General features: G+C 42.2%; 1 protein-coding gene across 1 annotated transcript; it reads right to left on the bottom strand.

The window, feature by feature from the left end:
- Positions 1–17051: 17051 nt before the first annotated feature.
- CDX4 (caudal type homeobox 4) lies at positions 17052–24694 on the bottom strand (the record flags this gene model as incomplete). The annotated part of the gene is made up of 3 exons (XM_084789535.1): positions 17052–17264; positions 18322–18467; positions 24193–24694. The coding sequence occupies 3 exons, from the start codon at positions 24692–24694 to the stop codon at positions 17058–17060; spliced, it is 855 nt and encodes a 284-aa protein (XP_084645661.1). The 3' UTR covers positions 17052–17057.
- Positions 24695–25193: the final 499 nt, after the last annotated feature.

The following is a 25193-nucleotide window of genomic DNA, read 5'->3' on the forward strand; positions in this document are numbered from 1 at the left end:
AATAAGAATATGCAGGTTTGCAATTGAAGTTTTGAAGCCGGGCATAATGGCCCAAATCTCTAATCCCAGCGCTTGGGAGGCAGAGGTAGGAGAATCTTTGAGTCAAGCTAGCCTAGTCTACGGAGCTAGTTCTGGGGAAGTGGGGAAGAAAGAGAGAGATAGAGAGGGAGGGAGAGGGGGGAGGGAGAGGGGGGAGGAGAGACAGAGACAGAGAGGAAGGAGGAGGAGGAGGAGGAGGAGGAGGAGGAGGAGGAGGAGGAGGAGAGAGGACATGGTAGTTTAGAGACTCATTCAGTTACATCTTTATATCTGTCTTTATAGATGAAGAACTGATGGGCTGGAGAGAGATGGCTCAGCAGCTAAGAGCATTGGCTGCTCTTTCTGAGAGTTCTGGTTCAGCTCCCAGCACCCACATGGCTGCTCACAACTGTCTTTAGCTCCAGTTCCAGCTGACACCCTCACACAGTTATACACGTAGGCAAAAAACAGCGATGTACATAAAACAAAGGAAAAAAACATTCAAAAAGACGATTGAACTGAGTTGAACTGAACGTTACAAAATTTAAATAATTCATTCAGGTCTGTAGTGACCTTTTCTCCATTGTGCCCGCCCCCCCCCCATTTCAAATGTTCTACCTCATCTCTACACTGCTAAAATACAGACATCACCTATTTTGAGTTTCTAAGTAATGTACCAAACCGGTTGGTATCTGGCAGTAGCACAGACTTTGTGCAATTAAGACGATAAAGTTGTGCAGCGGCTCTGTAATAGAATGAGTATCGTGGGCCTCCATATCAACACTGGCTTCCCTTTGCCTTCTTCTGCACTAGACCTTTCATTCTGATTACATGGTGTGACTGGGAAAACAGGCAGAGCCTGGAATTTAGAATGAGCCTTGCCTCATCATCACAGTGACAATAAGCAGAATATGTACGTATGTGAGGGAGAGATCTGTTCTGTCAGTGAGTGTTCAAATACCAAGGAATTGCTGTTATTAAGATTATTTTTTCCCCGGCTGAAGACATGGCTCAGAGGTTATGAACATGCCTTTTATAGCAGAGAACCCAACAACTCGAGTTTGGTTCCCAGGATCCCTGTGGCTAATCATCAAGGATCTTAAGCCTGGATTCAGTGCTTTCAATGTCTCAGAAATTCGGGGTGGTGGTGGGGGGAGATTATTTTTTCCACTGTATTCAATAGCTTGGCTATTTTGGAATTGAAATGTAAGCGGTACGCCTGGTGTGGTGGAGCAAGCCTTCAATCCCAGCACTCGAGAGGCAGAGGCAGGTGGATCACTGTGAGTTTGAGGCCAGGCTGGTCTACAAGGAGAGTTCCAGGACAGCCAAGGCGACACAGAGAAACCCTGTCCTCCCCCCCCCCCAAAAAGCTGTAACATTATCTATAAGGAACAAATGCAGCTTTTGTTGTATAAAGAGCTTTACTTTAGCCAGAGATTAGGATAAAAGATAGAATCTTAAAGTATTTCATAAAAACCATTGGTTTTCCTGGTGCTATTATTAAACATATTATATCAACAATGAGAGTGAATGACCTTAGACTTCAGATCAAATTCAATATTCTGTCCCAGTTCTTTTAAAGAATCAAAACAAAGTCAAAGAGGAGATAAAATGTTTCAGAAGCATCATGTATATAAAGAAAGAGGCCAGCAAGTCCATAGCTAGAGGGAATCGTAGTAGTATGCTGATTTCTGTGCCAGTGGTAGCTTCTGCTTCTTATCACTCAAAACTAATCTAGGAAGGAATACTTGACAGAAAGGGAAAGGTCTAAGAGTTGCATTTTTTGATAACTGCATTAAGACATCGGAACTATTGTAAAACTGGGCAATAGTGGCTAAGGGAGATGGAAAAGAAGGACAAATTCTACTGTTAGTTGCAAAGCGGAGAGTCCAGAGATGTGGCTGAGTTGCTCGAGTGCTTGCTTACTATGTAGGAAAACCCAAGGACAAATCTTCAGCATAAACTGAGAATGCAGGTGCACATGTGTAATCCGGGAAGTAGGGAGGTGGAGGCAGGAGGATCAGGATTTCACATTCATCCTTGGCTACATAGTAACTATGAGATCAGCCTGGGACACTACTGAGACACTATCTCAAACAAAACAAAACAAAACAAACTAAATAAATTGGAAAGAGGCCACTGGCATTTAGTCAGAAGGCGAAAGGACAAAGTAGTTTGAAGGACTGCTACCCTTGGCCAAATGTACGAGTACGCTCAGGTCAGCTCATTTGTCATCCTCCACGTACTCTGTGCAGAAAAGCATAAGTGATTACAAAGGTAATCAGTTCTGCTGAACAACAGGAGGATTTTTAGATTGGGAAAGCAGAGGAAAAACACGTTTTGTGTCTCCACTGTCAGTGAACACATGAAGCATAATGGTTTTTAAATGATAAGTTAGCTTTTAGGAGAGCGAATTGAGGCGTGGACAGCGAGGAAAGCAGGTGGTAGAAGGCTTTGTTTACCTAATGTGCAAAGAAGGTCATGAGGGCAATTCTTTCAGCTAATAGATAGAGGCCTGAGGCACAAAGTCTCAGGCTTAATGGTCTGAGAGGGGTTCGCTGTTTTAAAAGATAGCTTTGTTTATTTGTTCAAGCATGCAATTTATTGATGTTAGCCAATTTACAGAGTTGTGCATTCATCACCACAAACTAATTCTAGAATGTTTCCATTGCCTCATTTTCAATATCCTCCACCCTCACTTCTCATCTCCATTGCTATGCAACCATCAGTCTGTGTTGTGAGTTAGTATTTCTTCAGCAGAGATTTTCAAATAAGTTATATTATAAAATATGTTGGCACTGACACCTTTTGTTTTGTTTTGGTTTGGTTTTGGTTTTTTGAGACAGGGTTTCTCTGTGTAGCCTTGGCTGTCCTGGACTCACTTTGTAGACCAGGCTGGCCTCGAACTCACAGCAATCTGCCTGCCTCTGCCTTCTGAGTGCTGGGATTAAAGGCACGCGCCACCACGCCCGCCTATCACTGACACCTTTTGCTTAATGCTTTTTTGTTTGAGGTTGATGATATTGTATCATTTATTAAGACTTCATTCCTTTTTTGTTGTTTATTTATTATGCATACAATGTTTTGTCTGCATATAACACCTGCAGAGCAGAAGAAGACATCAGATCTGATTATAGATGGTCGTGACCCAACATCGGGGTGCTGGGAATTGAACTCAGGACCTTTGGAAGACCAGCTAGTGCTCCTAACTTCTGAGCCATCTCTCCAGCCCCTGAATTATTCCTTTTAATGGATAAATAGTATTTCATTGTTGCAGTATATCATATTTTGCTTATCCATTCACCTGGTCATGACATTTGGGTTTTATATATTGTGAAAATACTAGCTGGGTGTTGAGGTCACCCAGTGCTGAGTTTGAGGCCAGCCTGGTCTACAAAGTAAGTCCAGGACAGCCAAGGCTACACAGAGAAACCCTGTGTTAAAAAAAAAAAAAGAAAATACTACTATGGACGTTCATATGTCTTTGTAAAACACATTTTAGTTTTTTCTTGAGTAGATATGTGTAAGTGGAATTTTGGGCCATATACTTAAAACTGTGTTGAACTTTGGGGCTGGAGAGATGGCTCAGAGGTTAAGAGCACATACTGTCCTTTCATAAGATCTGAATTTGGTTCCCAACACTCATTATTTGGGCAGCTCACAGCCTGTAACTCCAGCTACAGCAGATTGGATGCCTCTAGCCTCTGAGGACACCTGCACACACACAGTTAATGATAAAATAGATTTTTTTAAAAACAAAGATTGTTGAACTCAATAAAGCAGTTAAAGAGTTTTTCCAACATGGTTCTATCAGCTGACATTCCCATGAGTTATTCTGTGTCTTGTTGATCACAGCTTCTCTGTCTTTTAAATGATTTATTTAAAGCAACTCAACTGCCACCACTCTTTATAAATATGTGAGAGGTATTAGTATTTTTGCTTACTTACAGTTCCTTCTTTGTTACTGATATTCTAAGATATTTGACATTTTTGTTGTCTTTCCTATTTAGTTTTTGTTCTATGTTCTCTTTTCTGGTTTTTTTTTCTTTTTTTCTTTTCCCATGCGGGGGATGGAACCCAGAGCCTTGTGCACACTGGGAGAAGTGCCCAAACACTGTATCACTTCTTCCCCACCCCCTTTGCTTGATCTTGAGGCTCGTTGGCAACAACTTACCTTACTTTTCCGGATCTGACAAAATAGCCATGGTACTTTCATTCCTATTTTTAGTAGGTGTTTACTTTTGGACAGACAATAGTTTCAGCATTTGAGAAAGGTTATACCGCTTGTTTCATGTGTCCAGGTGTTTTTTTGAGTTGTCAATGATATTTTGTTTATTTGCTGGATGCGTTAAATATTTTTATTTATTGTTAATATTTGAAACTTTAATTATTATGTAGTTTGGTGTGGATTTATTTGTCCTTCTCGTTTGAGCCCCCTCTTCTTTCTCTTTTCTTGGGACAGGGCTTCACTGTGTAGTCCCAGCTGTCCTGGAACTTGCTCTGTAGACCAGGCTGGCCTTGAACTCACAGAGAACCATTTGCCTCTGCCACCAGAGTACTGGGATTCAAGTCCTGTACATTATACCCAGTTCAATAAGTTTTTTTCCAAGTAAATTTGAGTGTCCTCATATTACCTCCTGAGAGCTTGGATCTCTTTGAGCTTTCTCTTTTGACTGATGTCTGCTGGCTCTGCTCCCTTGAGGGAAGCTGAGCTGCTGCATTCTTTGCATCCTTATGTGACTCCCTGTTGGAGGTGAAAGTCCACGTTCCCCATTGATTTGATTGATGCTCAACTAGCAGCCGGGTACTTGGTACTGCTGGATGAGGTAAGAATTTGGGCCTTTTGTATCATTTGCAGTAATCCTGAAGATGGAAGTGTCTTGCAGTTGATGAGTGAAGGTGAGAAGTCCTGATTGTCTGTTTGGCCTTCTCTTTTCACCATTTTTGTTGTTTTGCAACTTCCGAAGTATGGGAGACAAAGCAACAAACTTAGCCTTGCTGTGAAGATGAAGGCAGAACTAGAGTCCTTTTCTGTGGTATTAATATATACTATACAGGTAATCTACCATCTAAGGTTTTCCAGTTAGCTATTCTGTTCCTTGTCTGGTCTCCTTTGGCTAGAAAGAACTCAGGTGCCTCACCTTTGACCATGTCCCCTGGAGGGGGAGACCTGGTGGCACTCAGAGGAAGGACAGCAGGTTACCAAGAAGAGACTTGATACCCTATGAGCATATACAGGGGGAGGTAATCCCCCTCAGGAACAGTCATAGGGGAGGGGAATAAGGGGAAAATGGGAGGGAGGGAAGAATGGGAGGATACAAGGGATGGGATAACCATTGAGATGTAACAAGAATAAATTAATAGAAAAAATGAAAAAAAAAAAAAGAAAGAACTGAGCTGGGGGTAAATTTATGTGTGTCCCAACTGGTATTTCTGTGCTTCTGGCTTCTTCATCCCCAAGTCTGGGATAGATGAGGCAATAAGAGATACCAGTGAGGAAAGGGGTTTGTATTCCTCAGTGGTCTAGCCCCTGGTAAAATTTCCCTGCTTAAATAAATAAGCCCCATCTATCCTCATGCAAGCGGCCCCAATTAAACATAATGGGTTTTACACAACACACAGACACAGACACACACACACACACACACACACACACACACACACACACACACACTAAAGTAGAAGGGAGGTTTGTTGGAAAGGAAAAGGGGTTCAGTGGTAACAGTAGAGCGTAATGGGGTGAATATAAACAATGTAATGTGAGCTCACTATGTAGCCCTGGCTGGACCGGAACTCACTATGTAAACCAGTTTTGTCTTGAATGCAGAGATCCACATGTCTCTACCTTCTGAGTGCTGGGGTTAAAGCCACGCACAACCATATCTGGCCAAAAATTATGTTGTTTTTGTTTGTTTGTATTTTAATTCCCTAAAATAGAAATCTGTGACTGATTTTCTGAAATATAATATACATTTTATTTTAAAGCATACAATTTAATAATGTTTTTAAAAAGATGTATTTATTATGCATAACAATGTTCTGATTACACGTGTGCCTGCACACCAGAAGAGGGCATCAGATCACATTATAGGTGGTTGTGAGCCACCATGTGGTTGCTGGGAATTGAACTCAGGACCTCTGGAAGAGCAGACAGTGCTCTTAACCTCCGAGCCACTTCTGCAGTCCCCATTACAATTTGATATTGTTAGGTGTATTCACACATGTTTGAAACCATCCTATGGTTATTGCCCCATTACTGCCCATTTCAGATCCACCTCTCCTCCCAGCCACTGGCAACCAGTAATCTACAGTGTGTTTCCATGGATTTGTGTATCCTGGATGTTTCATAGAAATAGAATGAATGGCACAGCATGCAGTATTTATGTTGGGCTTGTTTGTTTTGTGTGACACCATGTTTTCAAGACACAAAAATTTGCTAGTACTTTGTTCTTTGAATGGCTGAATACAATTACACTTATGAATAAATCATATTTTGTTTGCATTCATCAATTGGTGGCTATTAAGTTCCATTTACTTTTTCCTAATATGAATAAGAATAGGAACAATACAACTACAGGGAATAATGCTGCTTTTAGTATTCCATACAAGCACTTATGAACACATAATTCTCAAGTTTCTTAGGGTTTACACAGAGGAATAGATCTGTCAGGTCTTATGCTTTCCTCTCTATGAAGCAAGCAGTCTTTTCTATGACTACATCATTTTCCTTTCCACTAGCTGTGTCCAATGATTCTAGTGTTCCCATCTCATTATCAACAGTTGCTGTTGTTATCTTTAATATGTCTGTCCTACTTTTTAAAAATAATGTTTATTTATTTTTATTTTATGTACATTGGTATTTTGCCTGCATTTGTGACAGAGTTGGATCTCTTGGAACAGAAGTTACAGACAGTTGTGAGCTACCATGTGGGTACTGGGAATTGAACCTGGGTCCATCTGGAAGAGCAACCGCTGCTCTTAACTACTGAGCCATCTCCCTAGCTCCTTTTTTACATTACAGGCATCTTGCCTCTAATCCTTAGTATATGTATGTAGTGGCATTTCATCCTTTTTTACAATTTTGATTTCCCTGTTGGATAATGACATGTATGCTTGTGGAGATAAGAGTTGGTCTCTCCTTCCTGGGGGTTGAATTTAGATCATAGGGCTTTTAGCAGTAAGCACCTTTGCCCACTGATCTATCGTGTCTGCCCCCTTTTGAGTTTTTTCTTTTTCTTTTTCTTTTTTTGGTTTTGTTTTTCAATATAGGGTTTCTCTGTGTAGCCCTGGCTGTCCTGGAACTCACTACATAGACCAGGCTGTCCTCGAACTCACAGAGATCCCCCTGCCTCTGTCTCCCAACTACTGGGATTAAAGGCATAGGCCACCACTGCCCTGCTGGTTTACTTTATTCTGAGGGCTCTCTTTCTGGTTTGCAAATGGCTGCCTTGTCTGTAGCCTCACAAGTGCCTTCCTCTGTGTTCATGCATGTTTCATGACTTTCCTTGGTTACTCATCTTATAGAGCTGTCAGTGTAATGATTTAAAATATAAGAAAAGAAGATATAAGATAATAAGGTACCAGCAGCAGATATTATGTTATAGAGGAGTTTATTAAATGAGCATGAGGAGAGAAGAAAAGGGGGGAGGGGTACCCCCACAGAGAGAGAGACAGATAGACAGAGACAGAGACAGAGATACAGAGAGACAGAAACAGAGGAAGAGGAAGAGGAAGTGAGGGGGGAGAGAGGGCCACAGGAGAGTCTGCCCTTTTATATAGCCCTGGGCAGGGCCACTCCCCTGTGGCAGGTAGGCGATGACATCACAGGTAGGCCGACTGAAGCAGAATCCTAATATTCAGGGGCAAGAAAGAGGGTCTTCATGAGTGTGGGCAGCTATGGGGTTGAGTTGGAGGTATACACATGTGTGCAGCTGTGTGGGCCAGGGCTGGGATTATGCAGTAGTCTGCCTGTAGAAGTCAGCCTTGGGTGCACGGAACATTGGGTGTGGGTCCACGTACACAGATGCAAGGTTGCACTGGATCTCTACACCATAGCACCCATAGAGGCAGCTACTAGGATGGCAGTAGGGATGAGGGCTAGTGGATTAGGCATGTGGAGAATGAGCCAATGGGATAGGATCAATCCTGTGGCAGCAAAATTATGTCAGGAATAGCTTGGGTGGATTTGGAGTGGGAGGACGAAACTGAGAACGATCAAGCACCTGAGGTTTCTGAGAGGTATCCTTGGGGCAGAGGAACCACAGCAGCCACTTTGGGACTGGTTAGTCACAGTAACAGCAGGTCACTGGCTCTGGGTGGCTCCTGGCCATAGAGACAAAGACAGAGACTGGGCCCAGAGTGCAGTTTACTGCTGCTGCGGTGGTGGTCGATGGCGTCAGTGGTGGTGGCTGCAAACACAAGGATCGAAGTCTTCTGTTAATGTGTTTTGTATTGCTTTCAGTTTTGGTGATTTCTTACCATCTCATTGTCAGTGTTTTCTTTCTGCTGCTGGCTTTGTATTTACTTCTCTTACCTCTTCAGGCTGTTGTGGTGCATCCTTAACTCAGGCCCTTCAAATTTTCTTTCTTTGGTTTTATAGATATTTAATCCTATAATTATCTCTCCAAAATTTAGCTACAGCATGCAAGTGATGTGCTGTACTTTTATTTTCAATTAGTTAAAACATTTTAATTTCTCTTGAGACTCCTGTGACCCATAGGTTATTTAAAACTATGTTGTACAGATTCTAAATACTTGCAAATTACCCACTTTCTGATCATGTTTTTGGAGTATGAACACAGATTTTACATAATTTCTGTTGTTTTCCCAAATTTTATTAAGATATATTTTACAGCCCACATAGTACACATCTTAGTAAATGTTTTCTTTGTGCTTTCCAATGCTTCTGTATTTTTCTGTTTTTGGACTTTGGTGGTCCATCAATATTAATTGTATTATGTCAAGACTGCTATTTAGCTGGATGTTGTGGTGCACGCCTGTAATCCCAGCACTTGGGGGGCAGAGGCAGGTAGATCTCTGTGAGTTTGAGGCCAGTCTGTTTTTCAGAGTGAGTTATAGGACAGCTAGGGCTGTTAGTTACATAGAGAAACCCTGTTTCAGAAAGGGAGGAGGGAGGGGAGAGGAAAAGCAGGGGGAGGGGAAGGAGAGAGGAAAGGGGAAAGGGGAGGGGGACGGGGAGGAGAGAAGAGAGGGGGAAGGGAGAGAGGGGAGGGGAAGGAGAGAGGAGGGGGGGAGGGGAAGGAGAGAGGAGAGGGCAAAGGGGAGGGGGGAAGGAGAGATGAGAGCTTCTTTAAGATTACTTAATTATTTTGCAATGCTATTTTCATCTCTGATAATCTTAATTTATATTTTTAAGGGATCCTGAGGTTGAAACCCAGGGCCTCATTCATGCTAATCAAGTATTCTGCACTGGTCCATACCTCTTGCTCTAGTTTGCTTTCTTTCTATTGCTGTGGTGAAATACTGTCTTAGGGTTTCTATTGCTGTGATGAAAGACCATGACCAAAAAGCAAGTTGGGAAAGAAAGGGTTTATTCATCTTATACTTTCATATTGCTGTTCTTTATCAAAGGAAGTCAGGACTGGAACTCAAGCAGGCAGGAACCTGGAGGCAGGAACTGATGCAGAGGCCATGGAGGAGGGGTAGTGGCACAGGCCTTTAATCCCAGCACTTGGGAGGCAGATGCAGGCGTATCTGGGAATTCGAGGCAGCCTGGTGTATCAGCAAGGTCCAGGACAACCAGAACTATACAGAGAAACCCTGTCTCAAAAAACTAAACAAACAAACAAACAGAACAGGGAATCTTTGTGTAACCTTGACTATCTTAGACATAGCTCTTTCAACCAGGCTGGCCTCAAATTCAAAGAAATCCTCCTGCCCCTGCCTCCTGAGTGCTGGGATTAAAAGTGTACTTCATGACACTCAGTGAACCCCATTTTTTTTGGTTTTTTTGTGTTTTGTTTTTTTTTTTTTTCAAGACAGGGTTTCTCTGTGTAGCCTTGGCCATCCTGGACTCACTTTGTAGACCAGACTGGCCTCGAACTCACAGCGATCTGCCTGACTCTGCCTCCCGAATGCTGGGATTAAAGGCGTGCGCCACCATGCCCGGCTAGTGAACCCCATTTTTTTAGTATGCATATACTGACCTGGTAGTACTTTTGTGTTCAGTCTTTTAAAATAATTTCCATACTGTTTTGCATAATGGATTTTCTTTTTCTTTCTTTCTTTCTTTTTTTTTTTTTTTTAAAGATTTGTTTATTATTATGTACACCTGCAGGCCAGAAGAGGGCATCAGATCACATTATAGATGGTTGTGAGGCACCAGGTGGTTGCTGGAAATTTACATTGTTAAAGAGTATGCAGAAGATTTCTTTGTTTCACATCCTAGCCAACAGTTAGCTTTTGTCTGTTCTAGAATCATTCTAGCTTGCATAAGGAAGTGTCTTATTGTGGGAAATGTGCATTTCCCTGATGATAATGCCTAAGTTTCTTTTCCTGTCACTGTGATAAAATACTCTGATGAAAGCAACTTAAGGAAAAACCACTTGATTTTAACTCGCAGTTTTAGGCTCAGCCGATCATGTTGGGGATGTCAAGGAGGGAGGAACTTGAGGCAGGTGGCCATATCACATTTGCAAATCAGAAAGCAGAGAGTGATGTGCATGCTGAAACTTAGATTTCTTTCTTCCTATTTGTACCTTTCAGGATGCCCTGTCCAAGAAATGATTCTGTCTGCAGTTGAGATAGGTCTTATCAAGATAACTGAATAAACAGATAAATCAGATAATGAAGATGAACAGGCATGGTCAGAGGCCCATCTCCCAGATGGCTCCAGATTCTGTAGGGTTGACAAGTAACACTGACCATCACCATTAGTGATTTCAGCAAGTTTGACATAGCCATTAGCTATTTCTATGCCTTTCTTTAAGAAACAGCTCTTCAGGTCCTTCGTCTATTTATTGGTTGTTTGAGTTCCTTTTTTTGTTTGTTTTTTGAGACAGGGTTTCTTTTTGTAGCCCTGGCTGTCCTGGACTCACTTTGTAGACCAGGCCGGCCTCGAACTCACAGAGATCCACCTGCCTCTGCTTCCTGAGTGCTGGGATTAAAGGTGTGACGCCATGCCTGGCTTAAAAGAGGTTTTTTTTTTTTTTAAGAGGGTTTCAGACTAGTCTTAAACTCACTATACAGCCAAGGTTGTCCTATGGATGCAATCAAAGATGGATATTAAATTGCAGTAAGAGTGGGCAGCTTCCCTCCCGTGAAGGCTGCCTTCTGTTGGCACTTCCTCAAGGTTCTTTCCACTTCATGGTCTATGTTCTCCTTTTGTTACACTCACAGTGTGCATGTTGACAAAGCAAGTATTGTGTTATGGGATTCTTAGATTCTCTTCAGTTTATTTTCCTTCATTCTTTTTGCTGCTCAGACTACATACTTTTTATTTTTTTATTTTTTTGTATTTTCAAGACAGGGCTTCTCTGTGTTAGCCCTGGCTGTCCTGGACTTGTATTATACACCAGGCTGGCCTTGAACTCACAGAGACCGGCCTGCCTCTGCCTCCCAAGTGCTGGGATTAAAGGTGTGCGCCACCACGACCAGCTCACACTTCGCAATTTAAATAATCCACTTCAAGTTCCCTGATTCCCTTTTCTGTCACTTCAAATGTAGTGTTGAAACCTTCTTAGTAGACGGGCATTGTGGCACATGAATGCAATATCAACTGTTTGGGAGGCTGAGGATGGAAGATTGCAAGTTTAAGGCCAGTAAAATCCTGTCTCCAACTGAAAAAAGCTAGGGCTTGTTGGGGGTGTATCTTAGGGGTAGCATACTTGCCTAGCATACACAGCCTGGATTAGAGCCTAGAACTGTAAGAAAAAAGTTGTCTAGTCAATGTGTGTTTATTTTGAGAAAGGGTCACATGGATGCCAGGCTAACGTCAGACTTGCTGTGTAGCAGAGGATGACCTTAAAGGCTTGATCCTTCTGCCTCTATCAACCTGAAGCAGGAGATTACCAGGATGCACCATTATGCCTGGTTTTATACAGTGTTGGAGATCAAAGCCAGGGCCTTTGGCATGCTAGGCAAGTATTCTACCAGCTGAGCTGCATGCACAGTGCCCACCTGTAATCTTTATTTTTGTTTCTCTTAGTCCACATACGACTTTCTCATCTTTCCTTTAGACACTTTTTACATGCATCCCTAACATCTAAGCAAATTTATGTTAATGGACTTAAAGTCTCTGTTTAAGATGCTCTATGTGTTTCCTCAGGCACACTATCGAGTAATTTCTTTTGGGACATATGGGCTATACTTCATTGATAGTTTTACAATAAGAATTTTTTTTTTTTGGCTTTTTGGGATCAGGTTCCTCTGTGTAGCCCTGCCTGTCCTGGCCTCACTATATAGACTAGGCTGGCCTTGAACGCACAGACATGTACCTATCTCTGCTTCTTGAGTGTTGGGATTACAGGCTGCTGCCACCATGCCCGACCTGCAACCAGTACTTTTCATTGAAAATTGAACACCTGACTACTGGAAAGCAGATTTTCACCCCCTTTCAGGCATTCCTTGTGTTCCTTGCAGTAGCTTTAGGTGTTGCTATCTCTTTACTCCTGTTCTAAACCACTGCTTCATAGTATCCATTTTATCTGTGTGCCCGAGTTATTGTGTGTGCACAGCATGTGTGCAGGAGTCTGTGGAAGTCAGAGGAGTGTGTTACATACCAGGCATGCTCTTTCTTTATTAATTCTCTCTCTCACTTTCTGGAGTTGAGGCATGAATCCAGAGCCTGTCTCTTGCTAGGCAAGACTCTACCACTGAGCTAAATCACCAAACCCTTTTGTACCATTTTCTCTTTTTCTTTTTCTTTCTTTCTTTCTTTCTTCTTTTTTTTCCTCTTTATTTTTTTATTAATTTATTCTTGTTACATCTCAATGGTTATCCCATCCCTTGTATCCTCCCATTCCTCCCTCCCTCTTATCAGGCTAGCTCAAGGTCAGACAACGCTGTACTAGAAGAAGAGGAGGAGACATTTTCTCTGCACAGAATTGATTTGTGGAGTTACCTGAAATGTATGCTTAAGTACAAGTAAAGGTAAAAACTTCAAGAGTCTAAGTACTTTGAGTTTATTGTTTTGTAGCAATTATCTCTCATCTCATGGGGTTCCCTCTTGCTTAGGGACATTTCATGTGATCCTCTTAGAGAAGACCTTTATAAGGCCTTTCTGGTTTGAAAGGGATTAAAAAAAAATGACAGTTTAGGTGTCAGTCCCTTCCAATGGCATCTGCGTTTTAATTAGGTAGCTCCAAACTACAATTTCAGAGATTGGTGAAATTGAACTCAAAATCTAGGTTTTACAGATGAAAGTGACACTAGGACTCTGAAAAGATAAGGCCCTATGGTACAATCTTGAAGACAATAGGAACCTTTGCGACCAAAGCAATAGATCTCCCACTGGAGTATTTTAAGCCTGAAAGAGAGAGAGAGAGAGACAGAGACAGAGACAGAGACAGAGACAGACAGACAGACAGACAGACAGACAGACAGAGACAGACAGACAGACAGAGACAGACAGAGAGACAGAGACAGACAGAAAGACATACAGAGACACACAGAGATAGAGACAGAGAGATTGAATTTTCAAAAAGGGTAAAGTATATGGAACCTTCCAAAACACGTTGAAGGTCAAAATTAGAATAAACCTTTAAAGTTAATCCAAAGCACTTAAAAAACAAACAAATAAAACAACAACAACAAAAATCAAACAAACAGGGCAGGGCATGGTGGTGCATGCCTTTAATCCCAGCACTTGGGAGGCATAGGCAGGCGGGTCACTGTGAGTTCAAGGCCAGCCTGGTCTACAAAGCGAGTCCAGGATAGGCAAGGCTAACGCAGAGAGACCCTGTCTCGGAAAAACAAACAAAAAACTATTGATATAACAGACTCCTATTGGTGAGATGACTTAACCAAAAATCCCACAGCTCTTCAGTTACAGAATCAGGTAAAACTAGAGACCGAGTTCTTATTCCTCAGTTTACTAGAACCTTTTAATACCATTTTTACTAACTATGTAATTTTACTATCAATGTACAATCTTGTCCCCAAGGATACACATTACAGGACTTGCTTGCTCTGTACTGCCACTGTGAAAATGCCATGATCCGCATACCCAGGTCTGCACCTACCTTTCATACCTATTAGTTACCATTATAGGAGAGACTCAGTGATTGTCAATTATTTGTGTCTCTCCTCAGAAGCATATTTAAGCATGACTATGAGAGCCAGTAATCCCCCTTTGATAGACTGACTCTAAATGATATAATGTGGCTATCTCTATAGACTAAACTCTCTAATGAATTTCTTTCCTTTTTTGCTATCAAAGTTCTAATCACTTTGCTGTAATTATTTTGCAATATCTTTTGGAGGGGGGGTTGGGTGGGCAGGGTCTCATCTAACCCAGGCCGTCTTCAAACTCATTATATAGCCATGTATTTTCTGGCCTCCACATTTTGAGTTCTCTTGAGTTCTCTCCCTCTGCCTCTCTCTGTCTCTCTGTCTCTCATTTTTGTCAGGTTACCACTGTGAGCAGGGTGGTGACATAAGCTTTTAATCCCAGCACTTGGGTGGCAGAGGCAGGAGGAACTCTGTGAATTCAAGGCCAACCTGGTCTACAGAGTGATTCCAGGACAGCCAGGGCTACACACACAGAGAAACCCTGTCTTGGAAGAAAAAAAGAAAAACAAAACAAAAATTACCACTGTGGGAGACTTATTGCTTTGGTCTCAAAGACTCATTATCGTCAAGAGTTTACCATTGGGGCCTTATCTTTTCAGATTTCTAGTGTCATCTTCATCTGTAACTCAAGATTATAGGCATGAGCTACTGTACTCCATTCATGCAGTGCTGGGGATTGGACCTAGTGCTTCATGCTAGGCAAGCAGTCTAGGAAGTGAGCTACAGTCCCAGCCACTTTGTAGCATTCTGAAAGCATAATTGACAAACAAGAAACTACCCATTGACAGTATAGACCCTGATGGGTTTTGATATATATAAACCCACACAATGCTCTGCAGACTGATGACTACCTCCTAAGTGTTCTTCACACCACCTTCTGATATGCTGCTCCATTCCAATTCTCTCTCACTGGCTTCCCTTCTCTTTTTGACTTGGCTTGGTAATATTAAAATGTCTCAACCAGAGAAATGGCCAGTTCTCTGGATCGGAGCCAACAGTGGAAAACTTTCCTTGGGCCTTAGTTCCTTCTCTATCTGGAAATAAGCCAGGTCCTTCCCATGGTCTTTCTTTGTAGTTGCCCACAAAGTCTAAGATAAGATCAAGGGTGTTCAGTAAAGTAATTGAAGACTGGAACACTGAATAAATTGCAAAGACTCTTCTACAGTATACACATTATTTGAGGATAGAAAAAAATAGTATGCATAAATTTAAAAAGTAAGGAAAAGAAAAATAACCCTCCTTAATTCCCCACATACTCCACTGAGCACCGTTGGTCATTTGTTGTGTTTTCATTTCTGCCTTGCCCCTATCCACCCTCTTCCTTATTGAAGCTTACTTGGAGTGCAACCTTTGAGCTTTAGTGTTATCTTTCTTCTGTCTACATGCCTCCAGTATATACCACTGTAATGTGGCCATAAAAGTCAGGGGTGTGTCCTTTACTCAGAATTCAGAGAAATAATACACATATCTTTTGAGAGAAAATTTCTTTACTATGCTATTAGGAAAAAAATCCAGTTTGTAAAAAAATATCTAGAGAATTGGAGAAACATTAACAGCTTTACAACAAGAAAGGGCAGCTTCCTCAAAGGTGTGTGTCTCTTCAGTAGTAGGAATGAGTTTGGACTTATCATTCCAAACAGAGCAAGATCACCCTCTGTAGGCAGAGGTCCTCATCAGCATCCGTAATTATCTTGTTTTCTGTCTTTGCAAAGTGACATGATGCTCATACCTCATTTTCCTTATCAGTAAAACGGGGTGATTGATGCCTTCCTTATAAATGTGTTGTAAGGAATATGCTTCTAAGAGGACAGGTCAGAAGTGGGAGATCTTTTCTTAAATCTTTCAGCACTAAGTGATGTGTCCTCAGTAGGAGCCATGGGACCATAAGTCCCCTTTCTGACGTTTTCTTAAGGACTGGGAAGACACAGTTCTCATTTTCAATCCCCAAACAGATAATTGTGAGACCTTGTCTTTAAAAGGAAGCCTGGCTTAATCTTTGGCCACTTTGATGTATGAACAGGGCACTGTGCCAACACCACAAAAGCTCCAGGACACCCTGCTCACTGCAGCACTTTCGCTTACTGAGATTGTGCGCTTTTAAGTGGTGAACTGCAGCATTTATTCTCTGTGTTGAATATCTGTCTGCCTTGCCGTCAACTCAATTAACCCAGCTTATATTATTTTAGTATGATCTCATTGTTTTGACAAGATTTGAAATGGGTACACCTTCTAAGTTGTATGGTTAGGTAGTTGATGGCAGGTGAGTATTATCTGAGAGCAAAAATGATCTTCATTTGATTAGCCAGTGGCAATAAATTTGCAATCACCTCCTGATGCCATTTTATAAGGTTAGCTTGCTAAGAAAACTGGCTGCTTTAAAATTACTCCTTGAAAAGGTATATAGAGATAAATTTCTGGTTACCTTACTCCTTTCCTTTAAAAAGACCGTGATGACACTCAGAATGAAATAACAAATACAAGAGCATAGGCACAAGCAAGTTTTTGAAATTGTGAACAAAGTCTGAAGGGCTCTTGGGTCTAGACTTTAAGTAGCAAAGCTTATCACAGAGTTTTCTGTCCAGCCTCCACAGGACAGTATGGAATAGGAGCTTTCTGGGGATGGTGTCTGAATGTTAAGTCTTCTGAAATATCTCCAACTCATTGTGTGTCTACTTGTTTGGAATTCTACCTTACAAGGAATTACATCCAATTTCAACTGCCCTGCTGATATCTTAGAGGCAAAAGAGAAACTCCAAGAGGGAGGGTGCTTCCGTATCTCCGCTCCTGCCTCATTCGGAGACTATGACCTGCTGTATCTCAATTGGCTGAAATCCACGGACAGCAGACGGAGCGGTGAAAAAAGCGTTTGGCAGTTCCCCGGGGCTGATGGAGCCAGAGTCACTTTGCACGGAACCTCCACTGTTCTCAAACTGGGAGATTTTCTTCTTGATCATCTTTCTCTCCTTGGCTCTGCGATTCTGAAACCAGATTTTCACCTGAAACACAAAATGCTTTATATGTAATGGGGACAACACCCTGAGTGTAGACAGCACAGTGAGTGCTGGCCTGACAATGCCCCTTCATGCTCGTGTCACTTCATTTGCGCCTCATGGCCTTGTGAAGTGTGGCCATTTTACAGATTCTAAACAGCTGCGGCTCAGAGGGGCAGGCGCTTGGTAAGAAATGAGACTGAAATCCCCAAACTTAGGCCTAGACTCTGCCTGCAGGGTTCTATATGCTACAACTCACTTGCATTCTCTGCCAAACAAGCAGAACTAATTAACATGGTGATGCGGAAAGAGAAAGGACAGCAGCCATGGGTCCAATTGACCATTAAGAGAAATTTCCTTATGTTAAAACGTTAACACCTACAACTGGGTGAACAGGCTCATGAAATTCCAACAAGAAAACCATTTCTCATTGGAACTCAACACCAGAGTGGTATTAACACACGGATGGAATGCAAACTGCTTGAGATACGGCGATGTATTACGGACTTTTACTTCTCCAGCATCACTCCTAGACTTCAGGGTAAAATCACCAGGTGTGCATTGTGTGCACACCATGTGATTGCAAAGTGTGAATGAGTGGAGACTGCTGATCTCCACTTGATCTTCATTGAGTATTCACAGTAAACTAAATTTGAGTCAGGCATCATAACATCGTATAGATCAGAGAAGATTACACTTCCTATGTTGAATGAAAGAAAAGCTCTGTCCATGTGCAGCTTGACTGGTAGGAAGCAGACAGTGGCCATAGCTGTGAAACTTCCACTTCTCACACTTGCTAGTACTACTTGAGGGACCAGATCAAGTGGACTTAACTGATGAATTATACTGGAATCCTAATCCCTTTGTACCTCTCTGCTCCGTGTCTTGCTCCCAGGCCAACAGGATACCCACCCATTAAATAGTTAATAAATCCACTGGCCAATGAAACAACATAGGATGAGTGTGGGTTTAGGAGTGCTCAGAAAAGCATCTGTCCTCTGGTTTGCCTTTTCCTCCAAACCCTAGGCAATTGAAATGATTATGTAGGAATGTTTGGTAGTACCTGTCTCTCAGAAAGGCCCAGGTTAACTGCCAGCTCTGACTTCCTCCGGATGGTGATGTATCTATTGCAGTGAAATTCCTTTTCGAGCTCCAGCCTTTGATGGTCGGTGTAGACCACACGATACTTTTCTTTTGTCCTGGTTTTTCCTGTTGGGGGAGAAAGCATGACATTTCATCTTATTCTTCTCCTTTGGAGATTATATGGGTTGAAGGAACCAGTTACTTTTCTTACTTTCATTTATTATTTTAAAATATAAAGCAATTGTATTTTAAACCAAATATGTCATGTCTATTTATCCATTAAATGCATTATCATCTATACCTAACTGGATGTTTATATTACTGTCCATCATTCTCACCATATATATGAAACAAACATCCTTTTAATGTTTCTCCTGAAACTCCTGAAATAATCAGTCAAGTTACAGCTAGTCTACCATTGATCTATTGTTATACCAAAACTTTTAAAATACTCAAAACACTCAAACCATACTTTTCATCATATTCCCATCCACATATAACAATTTAATTAACAGTAATGGCAACGTCCACCATCAATTACACTTTGATTTTTGTTGTTGTTTTGTTTGATTCAGGGTTTCTATGTATAATAGCTCTGGTTGTCTTGGAACTCCGTAGAACAGGCTGGCCTTGAACTCACATAAATCCACCTGTCTCTGCCTCTGGAGTGTTGGTATTAAAGGTGTGCACCACCACACCCGGCCCTCATTAATCACATTTTATGCAATTCTTTCATGGCTGTTTTCCAGTATTTTATCTATTCTGTTAAATTATGCAGAGAATGTCTTATGCCCATTGAATAGACAAGGAAACCAAGGTTCAGTTTAGGTAAGTGAATTTGTGCTGATGAGCCTAGTAACGTAAACCCTAGGATGTACCTTGGACTCTCAGTTCAGTATGCTAGATTTATTCCCAGTTTAAGCTGGTTGGAAAGAGTAATCCCAAGTGTGATAAACTATTCTGCAATCCAGATCTTATAGTTACATGTACTACCTAGAAAGAATTTGTATAACTTAAAAAGAATGTTTTTTTTTTTTGATACTTAGCAAGTCATGTTTCAAAATAGCTCCTATTATTTATTGGGAAAAGTAATATTTTTCCTGTGGGAGTCTTAAGGCTTTTTTATTTCTAAGTGGCTAGTGAATGGGGGAAGGAGGGAGTGTTGACTTAAGCAGACTGAATGACGTGAGGCCTGCACGTGCTTTGAAAAGATAGCCAAACATTTGGTTTGTGTTACAACAACATCTAGCTAATTTCTCATGCTCTCCTTCAAACAGAGTGTTATTCCTCCTTTCAAATTTCCCAAAGGTGATTAGGAACTTTCCCTTTCTATTCAGTTTCTCTAAGCCCCTCTAGTATCTTGCTTCTTCTTCTTGTTCTTTTTTTCCCCCCTCTGTGGCTTTTAGACACTTCTTCTGATCTTCTCTGGTTGTTTTTGATGTGAGGTTTTGGGGGGCGACTTGTAGGACAAAGACTCTTTAAAGTGGGTCCCTAAACTCCATTGAGGTGTTAAGATGCCAGCACAGGCCTAACAAAGGAGCTACATAGCATGGATCCCGTGCTGAACCCTCTTTTACACTCAGGAACACCAACCAATTGGCTTGGAATTTACAAGCCCTAAACAAATGTCAGACACCCTTTCATCTCCAGGAAGAGGAGGGGCATGGATGTAGAAGCAGATCTACCTTAGGAGTCAACTAAGTGGCTGGATAACAGAAGGACTACTCAGTGAAAGGAGAATGCCCTCCCTTGAAGTGATGAACCCTAAGTCCCAGGCAAGCAACTTTCCTCCACGCAGAAGCATAAGAAACCAGAGATCTGTGTTTTGGAATATTCTAAAGACAGAATGGAGACTGAAGGATGAAAACAACAACCCAACGTTCAATTTATTTTCAGGACCTCAAAGTTCAGATTCAAAATATATCTTTGAAGATATATTTCTTAAAACCCTTCCTGATCAAAAAGGGACTGAGTTTACATTTTAACTTGAAGCAGAGAGGTTAAAATTCAACTTATGTGCGTCTGGGTCTTCAGTTCAGTCAATTAATCAGTAAATATAACCAGACTTCAAGAACTCTGGAAAGCTTGTGGTCCTTCCCCACCCCCATTGGTCATAAATTCCCCTCTTGCAGTTTCTTCTGAGGACAATAAAGTCAAGACCAGGCCTCTTTATTTGCCATGAAAATGCTCACCCTTTCCGGCAATATAACCTCCGAAGAAAGGAGCAATGAGAAGAGCCTAGATGCATATCAAAGCTAAACAAGTGTTAAAAAGGGTCTGTAGGTCCATTCTGATAGATAAGACCTAAAACTCCAAGAAGACAGGGTACTATACTACCTGCACAGTTTACAAAAAGAAGTCAATTGAAATTTCCTGGCACTTGTCTTGTGCTGTCTTCTCAGAACCATGTCTCTCCCCCATAGCCTCTTCCCTGAGTGAAGGGATTTGGGCACTTTCTACAGAGCATAATGTCCACATTCCTGTAACTCTAGCCAAATACCAAGGAAGCATGCAGAGTAGTTGTTTTTAGGGTTTAAGTTCCTTTATTTTCCAGGGACAATGGCATTTTGAGACCGGGGGATTTCCTCCTCAGCTGATATTGTGAGTTAATTTAGGACCAGAAAAAAGTCTAAGATTTACTAAAGACTACTTCCATTTCTCTGACGTGAGATTTTCGTTACTTCTTCCACAAAGACCTCCATAGTTCATAATTGTCCCTCCCACCACCCAGAGGCAGTGCCCTCACAGATCATAAGACGATGTCACTATATAGGATGCCATTGTCACCATAAGTGTGGTTGAAATGGTGTTCAGTGGAGAGACTAGCAGCCAAAGTGATGCTAAGCAGCAAAGCCTTTACCGAGCCTTGGGACCATGACGGTGATTGCAGTGGAGAAAAAATGAAGAAAGCCGTTTTCTTACATAGACACTACCACCATGATGACTTTTCCCCTAAAGGCAATCCCTTACTGCTTATAAACTAAAAAGTACGTCCAAACTCATTTAGGAAATTGTCCAACAAGATATGAAAAACCTAGAAATGCAATGACAAACCTCAGAGATTGTTAAGCAACTCAGTTTATGAGGTGTCCCAATTGAATACAGCTTTTAAAGTATTTCCTTAGTGGTGTGTGGCTTAATCAGAATCAATCAAAATTACTTCCCCTCCTTTTATAAACTGAAAGCTCTTTCCAGCTCTGCCTAGGAGTCAGCCTGTGCAATACTCATACAGGGACTCTGTTCTGCACTAATGAAAACAGTGAAAAAATAATTTGTTCTCATGCACTGGCATTGTTTAAAATGTGAGACTGCATGAAAATATTAACATTCATAGAAACTTTTGGATAAGATAGATTGCATATACATTCTGAAATGACATGTTTGAGATATAATATTAAGAAAAATATATGCCTTTTAAAATCATATTTTCTGGAAGGCAGTGATTTATTCTATATGTCAGTCTCCTTGCTTTCATTAGAAATCACAGCTGTAATGAGTGGCACACACACACACACACACATACACACACACACACACACACACACACACACAAACACACACTAACTTAAGTCTTCTTCAATTATCTTCATTAATGGAAGAAACTTTCACTGGATTGTCTTAATTGAGGGAAGAGCTACTTCTTTTCTGTTGTCCATGAATTTTTCCTCTTAGTCCTAAACCATATGTTGAGGCACAGTGCTACAGGTGAGCAGAAAGCTTAGGAAGATCTGACTCATTCACCATTTAACAATCATTTGACACCTGCTCTGCTTTCTAGGCATATAAAGGGGGTACATTTTGGTTCAGAGTGTTCAATGGGGCAATGACATTTATTTTTGTGGAATTTATGGCCTGGTATCATGAAAGAGACTCAGTGAGTCTAGAATCTCCAGAATTTATGCAAATCGTTCCTTATGTGTGTGCCATGAGGTGCTCTTAGGCATAATCATCATCTTCTTAAATTATTGATAAGCAACAACCTGACCTACAAGAATTTAACAAAAGAATGATATTAACTTATTAGGAATTCACAAATTTTCATCTTTAGGACGAGTTGCCAAGAGTTCAAGGACTTGGAATATCATTCTCAGTTTTAAGCTTCTCCTAAACACTGAAGAGAAAACTTTGCAAAGGTGGCATGATTAAGTCAGGTTTAACAAATGAAGGTACACAACTTCTCTTGGCATCAAAATTACCTGAAGAAGTAGGTATATGTCTCCCATATATATGGAAGACAAAGAAAAACAGAGAAAACTGTGATGGTTTTCCCTCATCAACAGAAAGAAAGTTCATCACAAGATAATTTTCTTATTGTGTCCTTTCCCCCATGTTGTTTTCTATTCTCGACAAAGAAACAAAAAACAAGCCAGTGATATTTCCCCCGAAAGTATTTCAAAGGATAACTCTAGACAGTAGCTACTTTTATTTCCTTAAAAAAAATGTGTGATTTGCTTCTTACTAGGTTTTGGTGAATGGATGTTAAGTTTACCCCCAAGAATAGATATAACCACCTCTTTGGAAATGAATGCCCTATCCTAGTCCCATTTTTAAAAATGTTTCATGATTCACCCATATTTTCTTTTTCTTTTTAATGTTTACCACCACAGGCTTTTCAGCAAGTCCTTAAGTGTTCCTTTTAACTTGGGATCTCCACCCTAGTAATGAAATTGGAGCTTCCTCCTGGCTGAAAATTCCCCCGAAGGTAGGAAATGGGCCTTTCTATCCTCCTTCCTTTGTTTTTTGGAGGAGAGAATTGAAAATACAGGATTGTGAACAGCATAGTCATTATGGATAAATGCCAGTGCCTCCCCAGAGGGGTGAATGTGATAGCCAAATGTCACTGGTTTTCTCTACTGACAGCGAGTGAGTATTGGAATAATAAAGTGATAAGAGAACAACCACAGCTGAAAACAAGCATGTCATCCTCCTCCAGTGCAAGATTAAAGCCGAGCCCTCACTTCCTCTACGCGCCTCCCTCCCCACCAGCTCTCCGCTCCAGGTGCTTGCCCAGGGCTTGCTGGTCAGAGACATTAGACCTTAAACTGGGATTCTTATGCCATCTCCTGTGTTGTCGCTGTCTCAGACTTGCATTCTGCCTCTACAAATTTGTGGACACCTGCTGGAATAGCGATGAGGGCTTTAGGCACTTAAGGGATGCGCCTGGCAGGTGTAAGAGTTGTGTCATATGAAATGACAGCTCAGTGCTGTAACCTTGCCCACCTCAACGTTTCCCTTGGTGGGAAGGGGCATTGGAAAAAGGCGATCGGCTTCAGTTACTGCCAATTTGGGCGAAGGAAGCTTTCCACCGGGCTGCTTCCTTCTTAGACTGGACGACTAAGCCAGCTAAGCACTTACTAACTTGAGCATCACCAGTTTTTGAGGAGTCTCCATACTAGTAGGGAAAGATTTAGAGATAAAACCGGCAAGCATCGTGACAACCTCAGCTGTTCTCTCACCTCGTTCATCACCTATGAGCTTCTGTTTTCCCATCTGGACAACGACAGGGTTGGAATCCGATCGTTGTGGTTTATTAAGAACACTGTCCATGCGCTTACTCCCTTGACTTATCCGGGAAGGGTAAAGCCAAGCCAAGCCAAGCCAAACCAAACCAACCAAACTAAAAGCCCCAACAACCCCCAGGAGAGATTTAGTCTCAAGCGCTACTTTTAGCCGACTTTGAACCCAGGCGCGAAGATGGGAAGTACTTATCCCGCCAACCAACTACGCTGTGGGCTACTTAGCCTAACTCTCCTGTGGGACACGGCGTGGCGGGTGAGGGGAAGAATAAGAGGGCAAGCAAACCAAAAGTAGAGAACGGAAGGTAAGAAGCGTGGAGCGACGGGTTACTCACCGGTCACCTGCACAGTTTTGCGCATCCACGCGTAGGGGCTATGGCGGCTCCTGCTGGGAGAACTGGCGCCGGCTGTGCCTGAGTCGATGGAAACTAGTGACTCGCTGGCGGGGGCTGACAGGCTACTGCCGTTGCTTGTACCGCCGCTGGGGCCCAGACTGCCGTAGTCTGGGGAGGCGAAAGCCGGGGAGCTCGAGGTCAAGTCGTTCATGGGCACTGTGCCCATTGTACTAGACGGCCCAGGGTATGTACTCCAGTCTTCCCGGGGCGGACTGTAGGGTGAGCTCCAGGCTCCCAGCGAAGGCCCGTGAGGATTCATATTGGACATATGAGGATACCCCATATAGTGTGGGTAAGCTGGGGCTGCAGTGAAGTTGGAGGCAGGCAGCGGACTACCACTGCCCCCAGAGGTGCCCACTCCGGCTGTGCTGCCTCCTCCAGGGCTCCTGAGAGTGCCTGGGTACATGCCTGCTTCTTTTTCCAAAAGGCAGCTTCCATACATGGTGGCTTGGATAGAAAAAGTTGCCCCCTAAGCCATCCTGAGGTCCCTGTAAACTTAGCGCCAACCCAAGTTCGAGAAGGAAGAGACGATCAGTGGGGGTCAGTACTAGCTGCGCTGCTAGCTCCTCTGCGCCGCTAGGACTCCTCCATCCTTTCTTTCCTACCCCAGGTTTCCAGGTGACTGTTAGTGGGCCATAGGAGGGCCACCAAAGGCTGGGCTGACGTCAAGGGGCTTCAGTCTTTTACATAGCATTTGCATTCAAATGAAGGGCCGGTTCACGTCTACAGAAACTTACTCACTCCGGAACCTTCTCCTTGGCTCCCGCGTTTCTGTGCCGCTTCTGGGATTCTTCTGCTCTCTTAGCGCTAGTTTTGCGCTTTCGGAAGGAGTTTGTTCCTCAAGAGATTTCTGACCAGCTCCTTCAAAGTGAGACTAAGACACACAAAGTCTTGATGTCCTTTCACTGAGGCCTGCCCGTCACTCTTCTAGTGCCCAGTGT

This window comes from Acomys minous (genome assembly GCF_964271855.1).
Source record: "Acomys minous genome assembly, chromosome: 7".
Classification (NCBI taxonomy): domain Eukaryota; kingdom Metazoa; phylum Chordata; class Mammalia; order Rodentia; family Muridae; genus Acomys; species Acomys minous.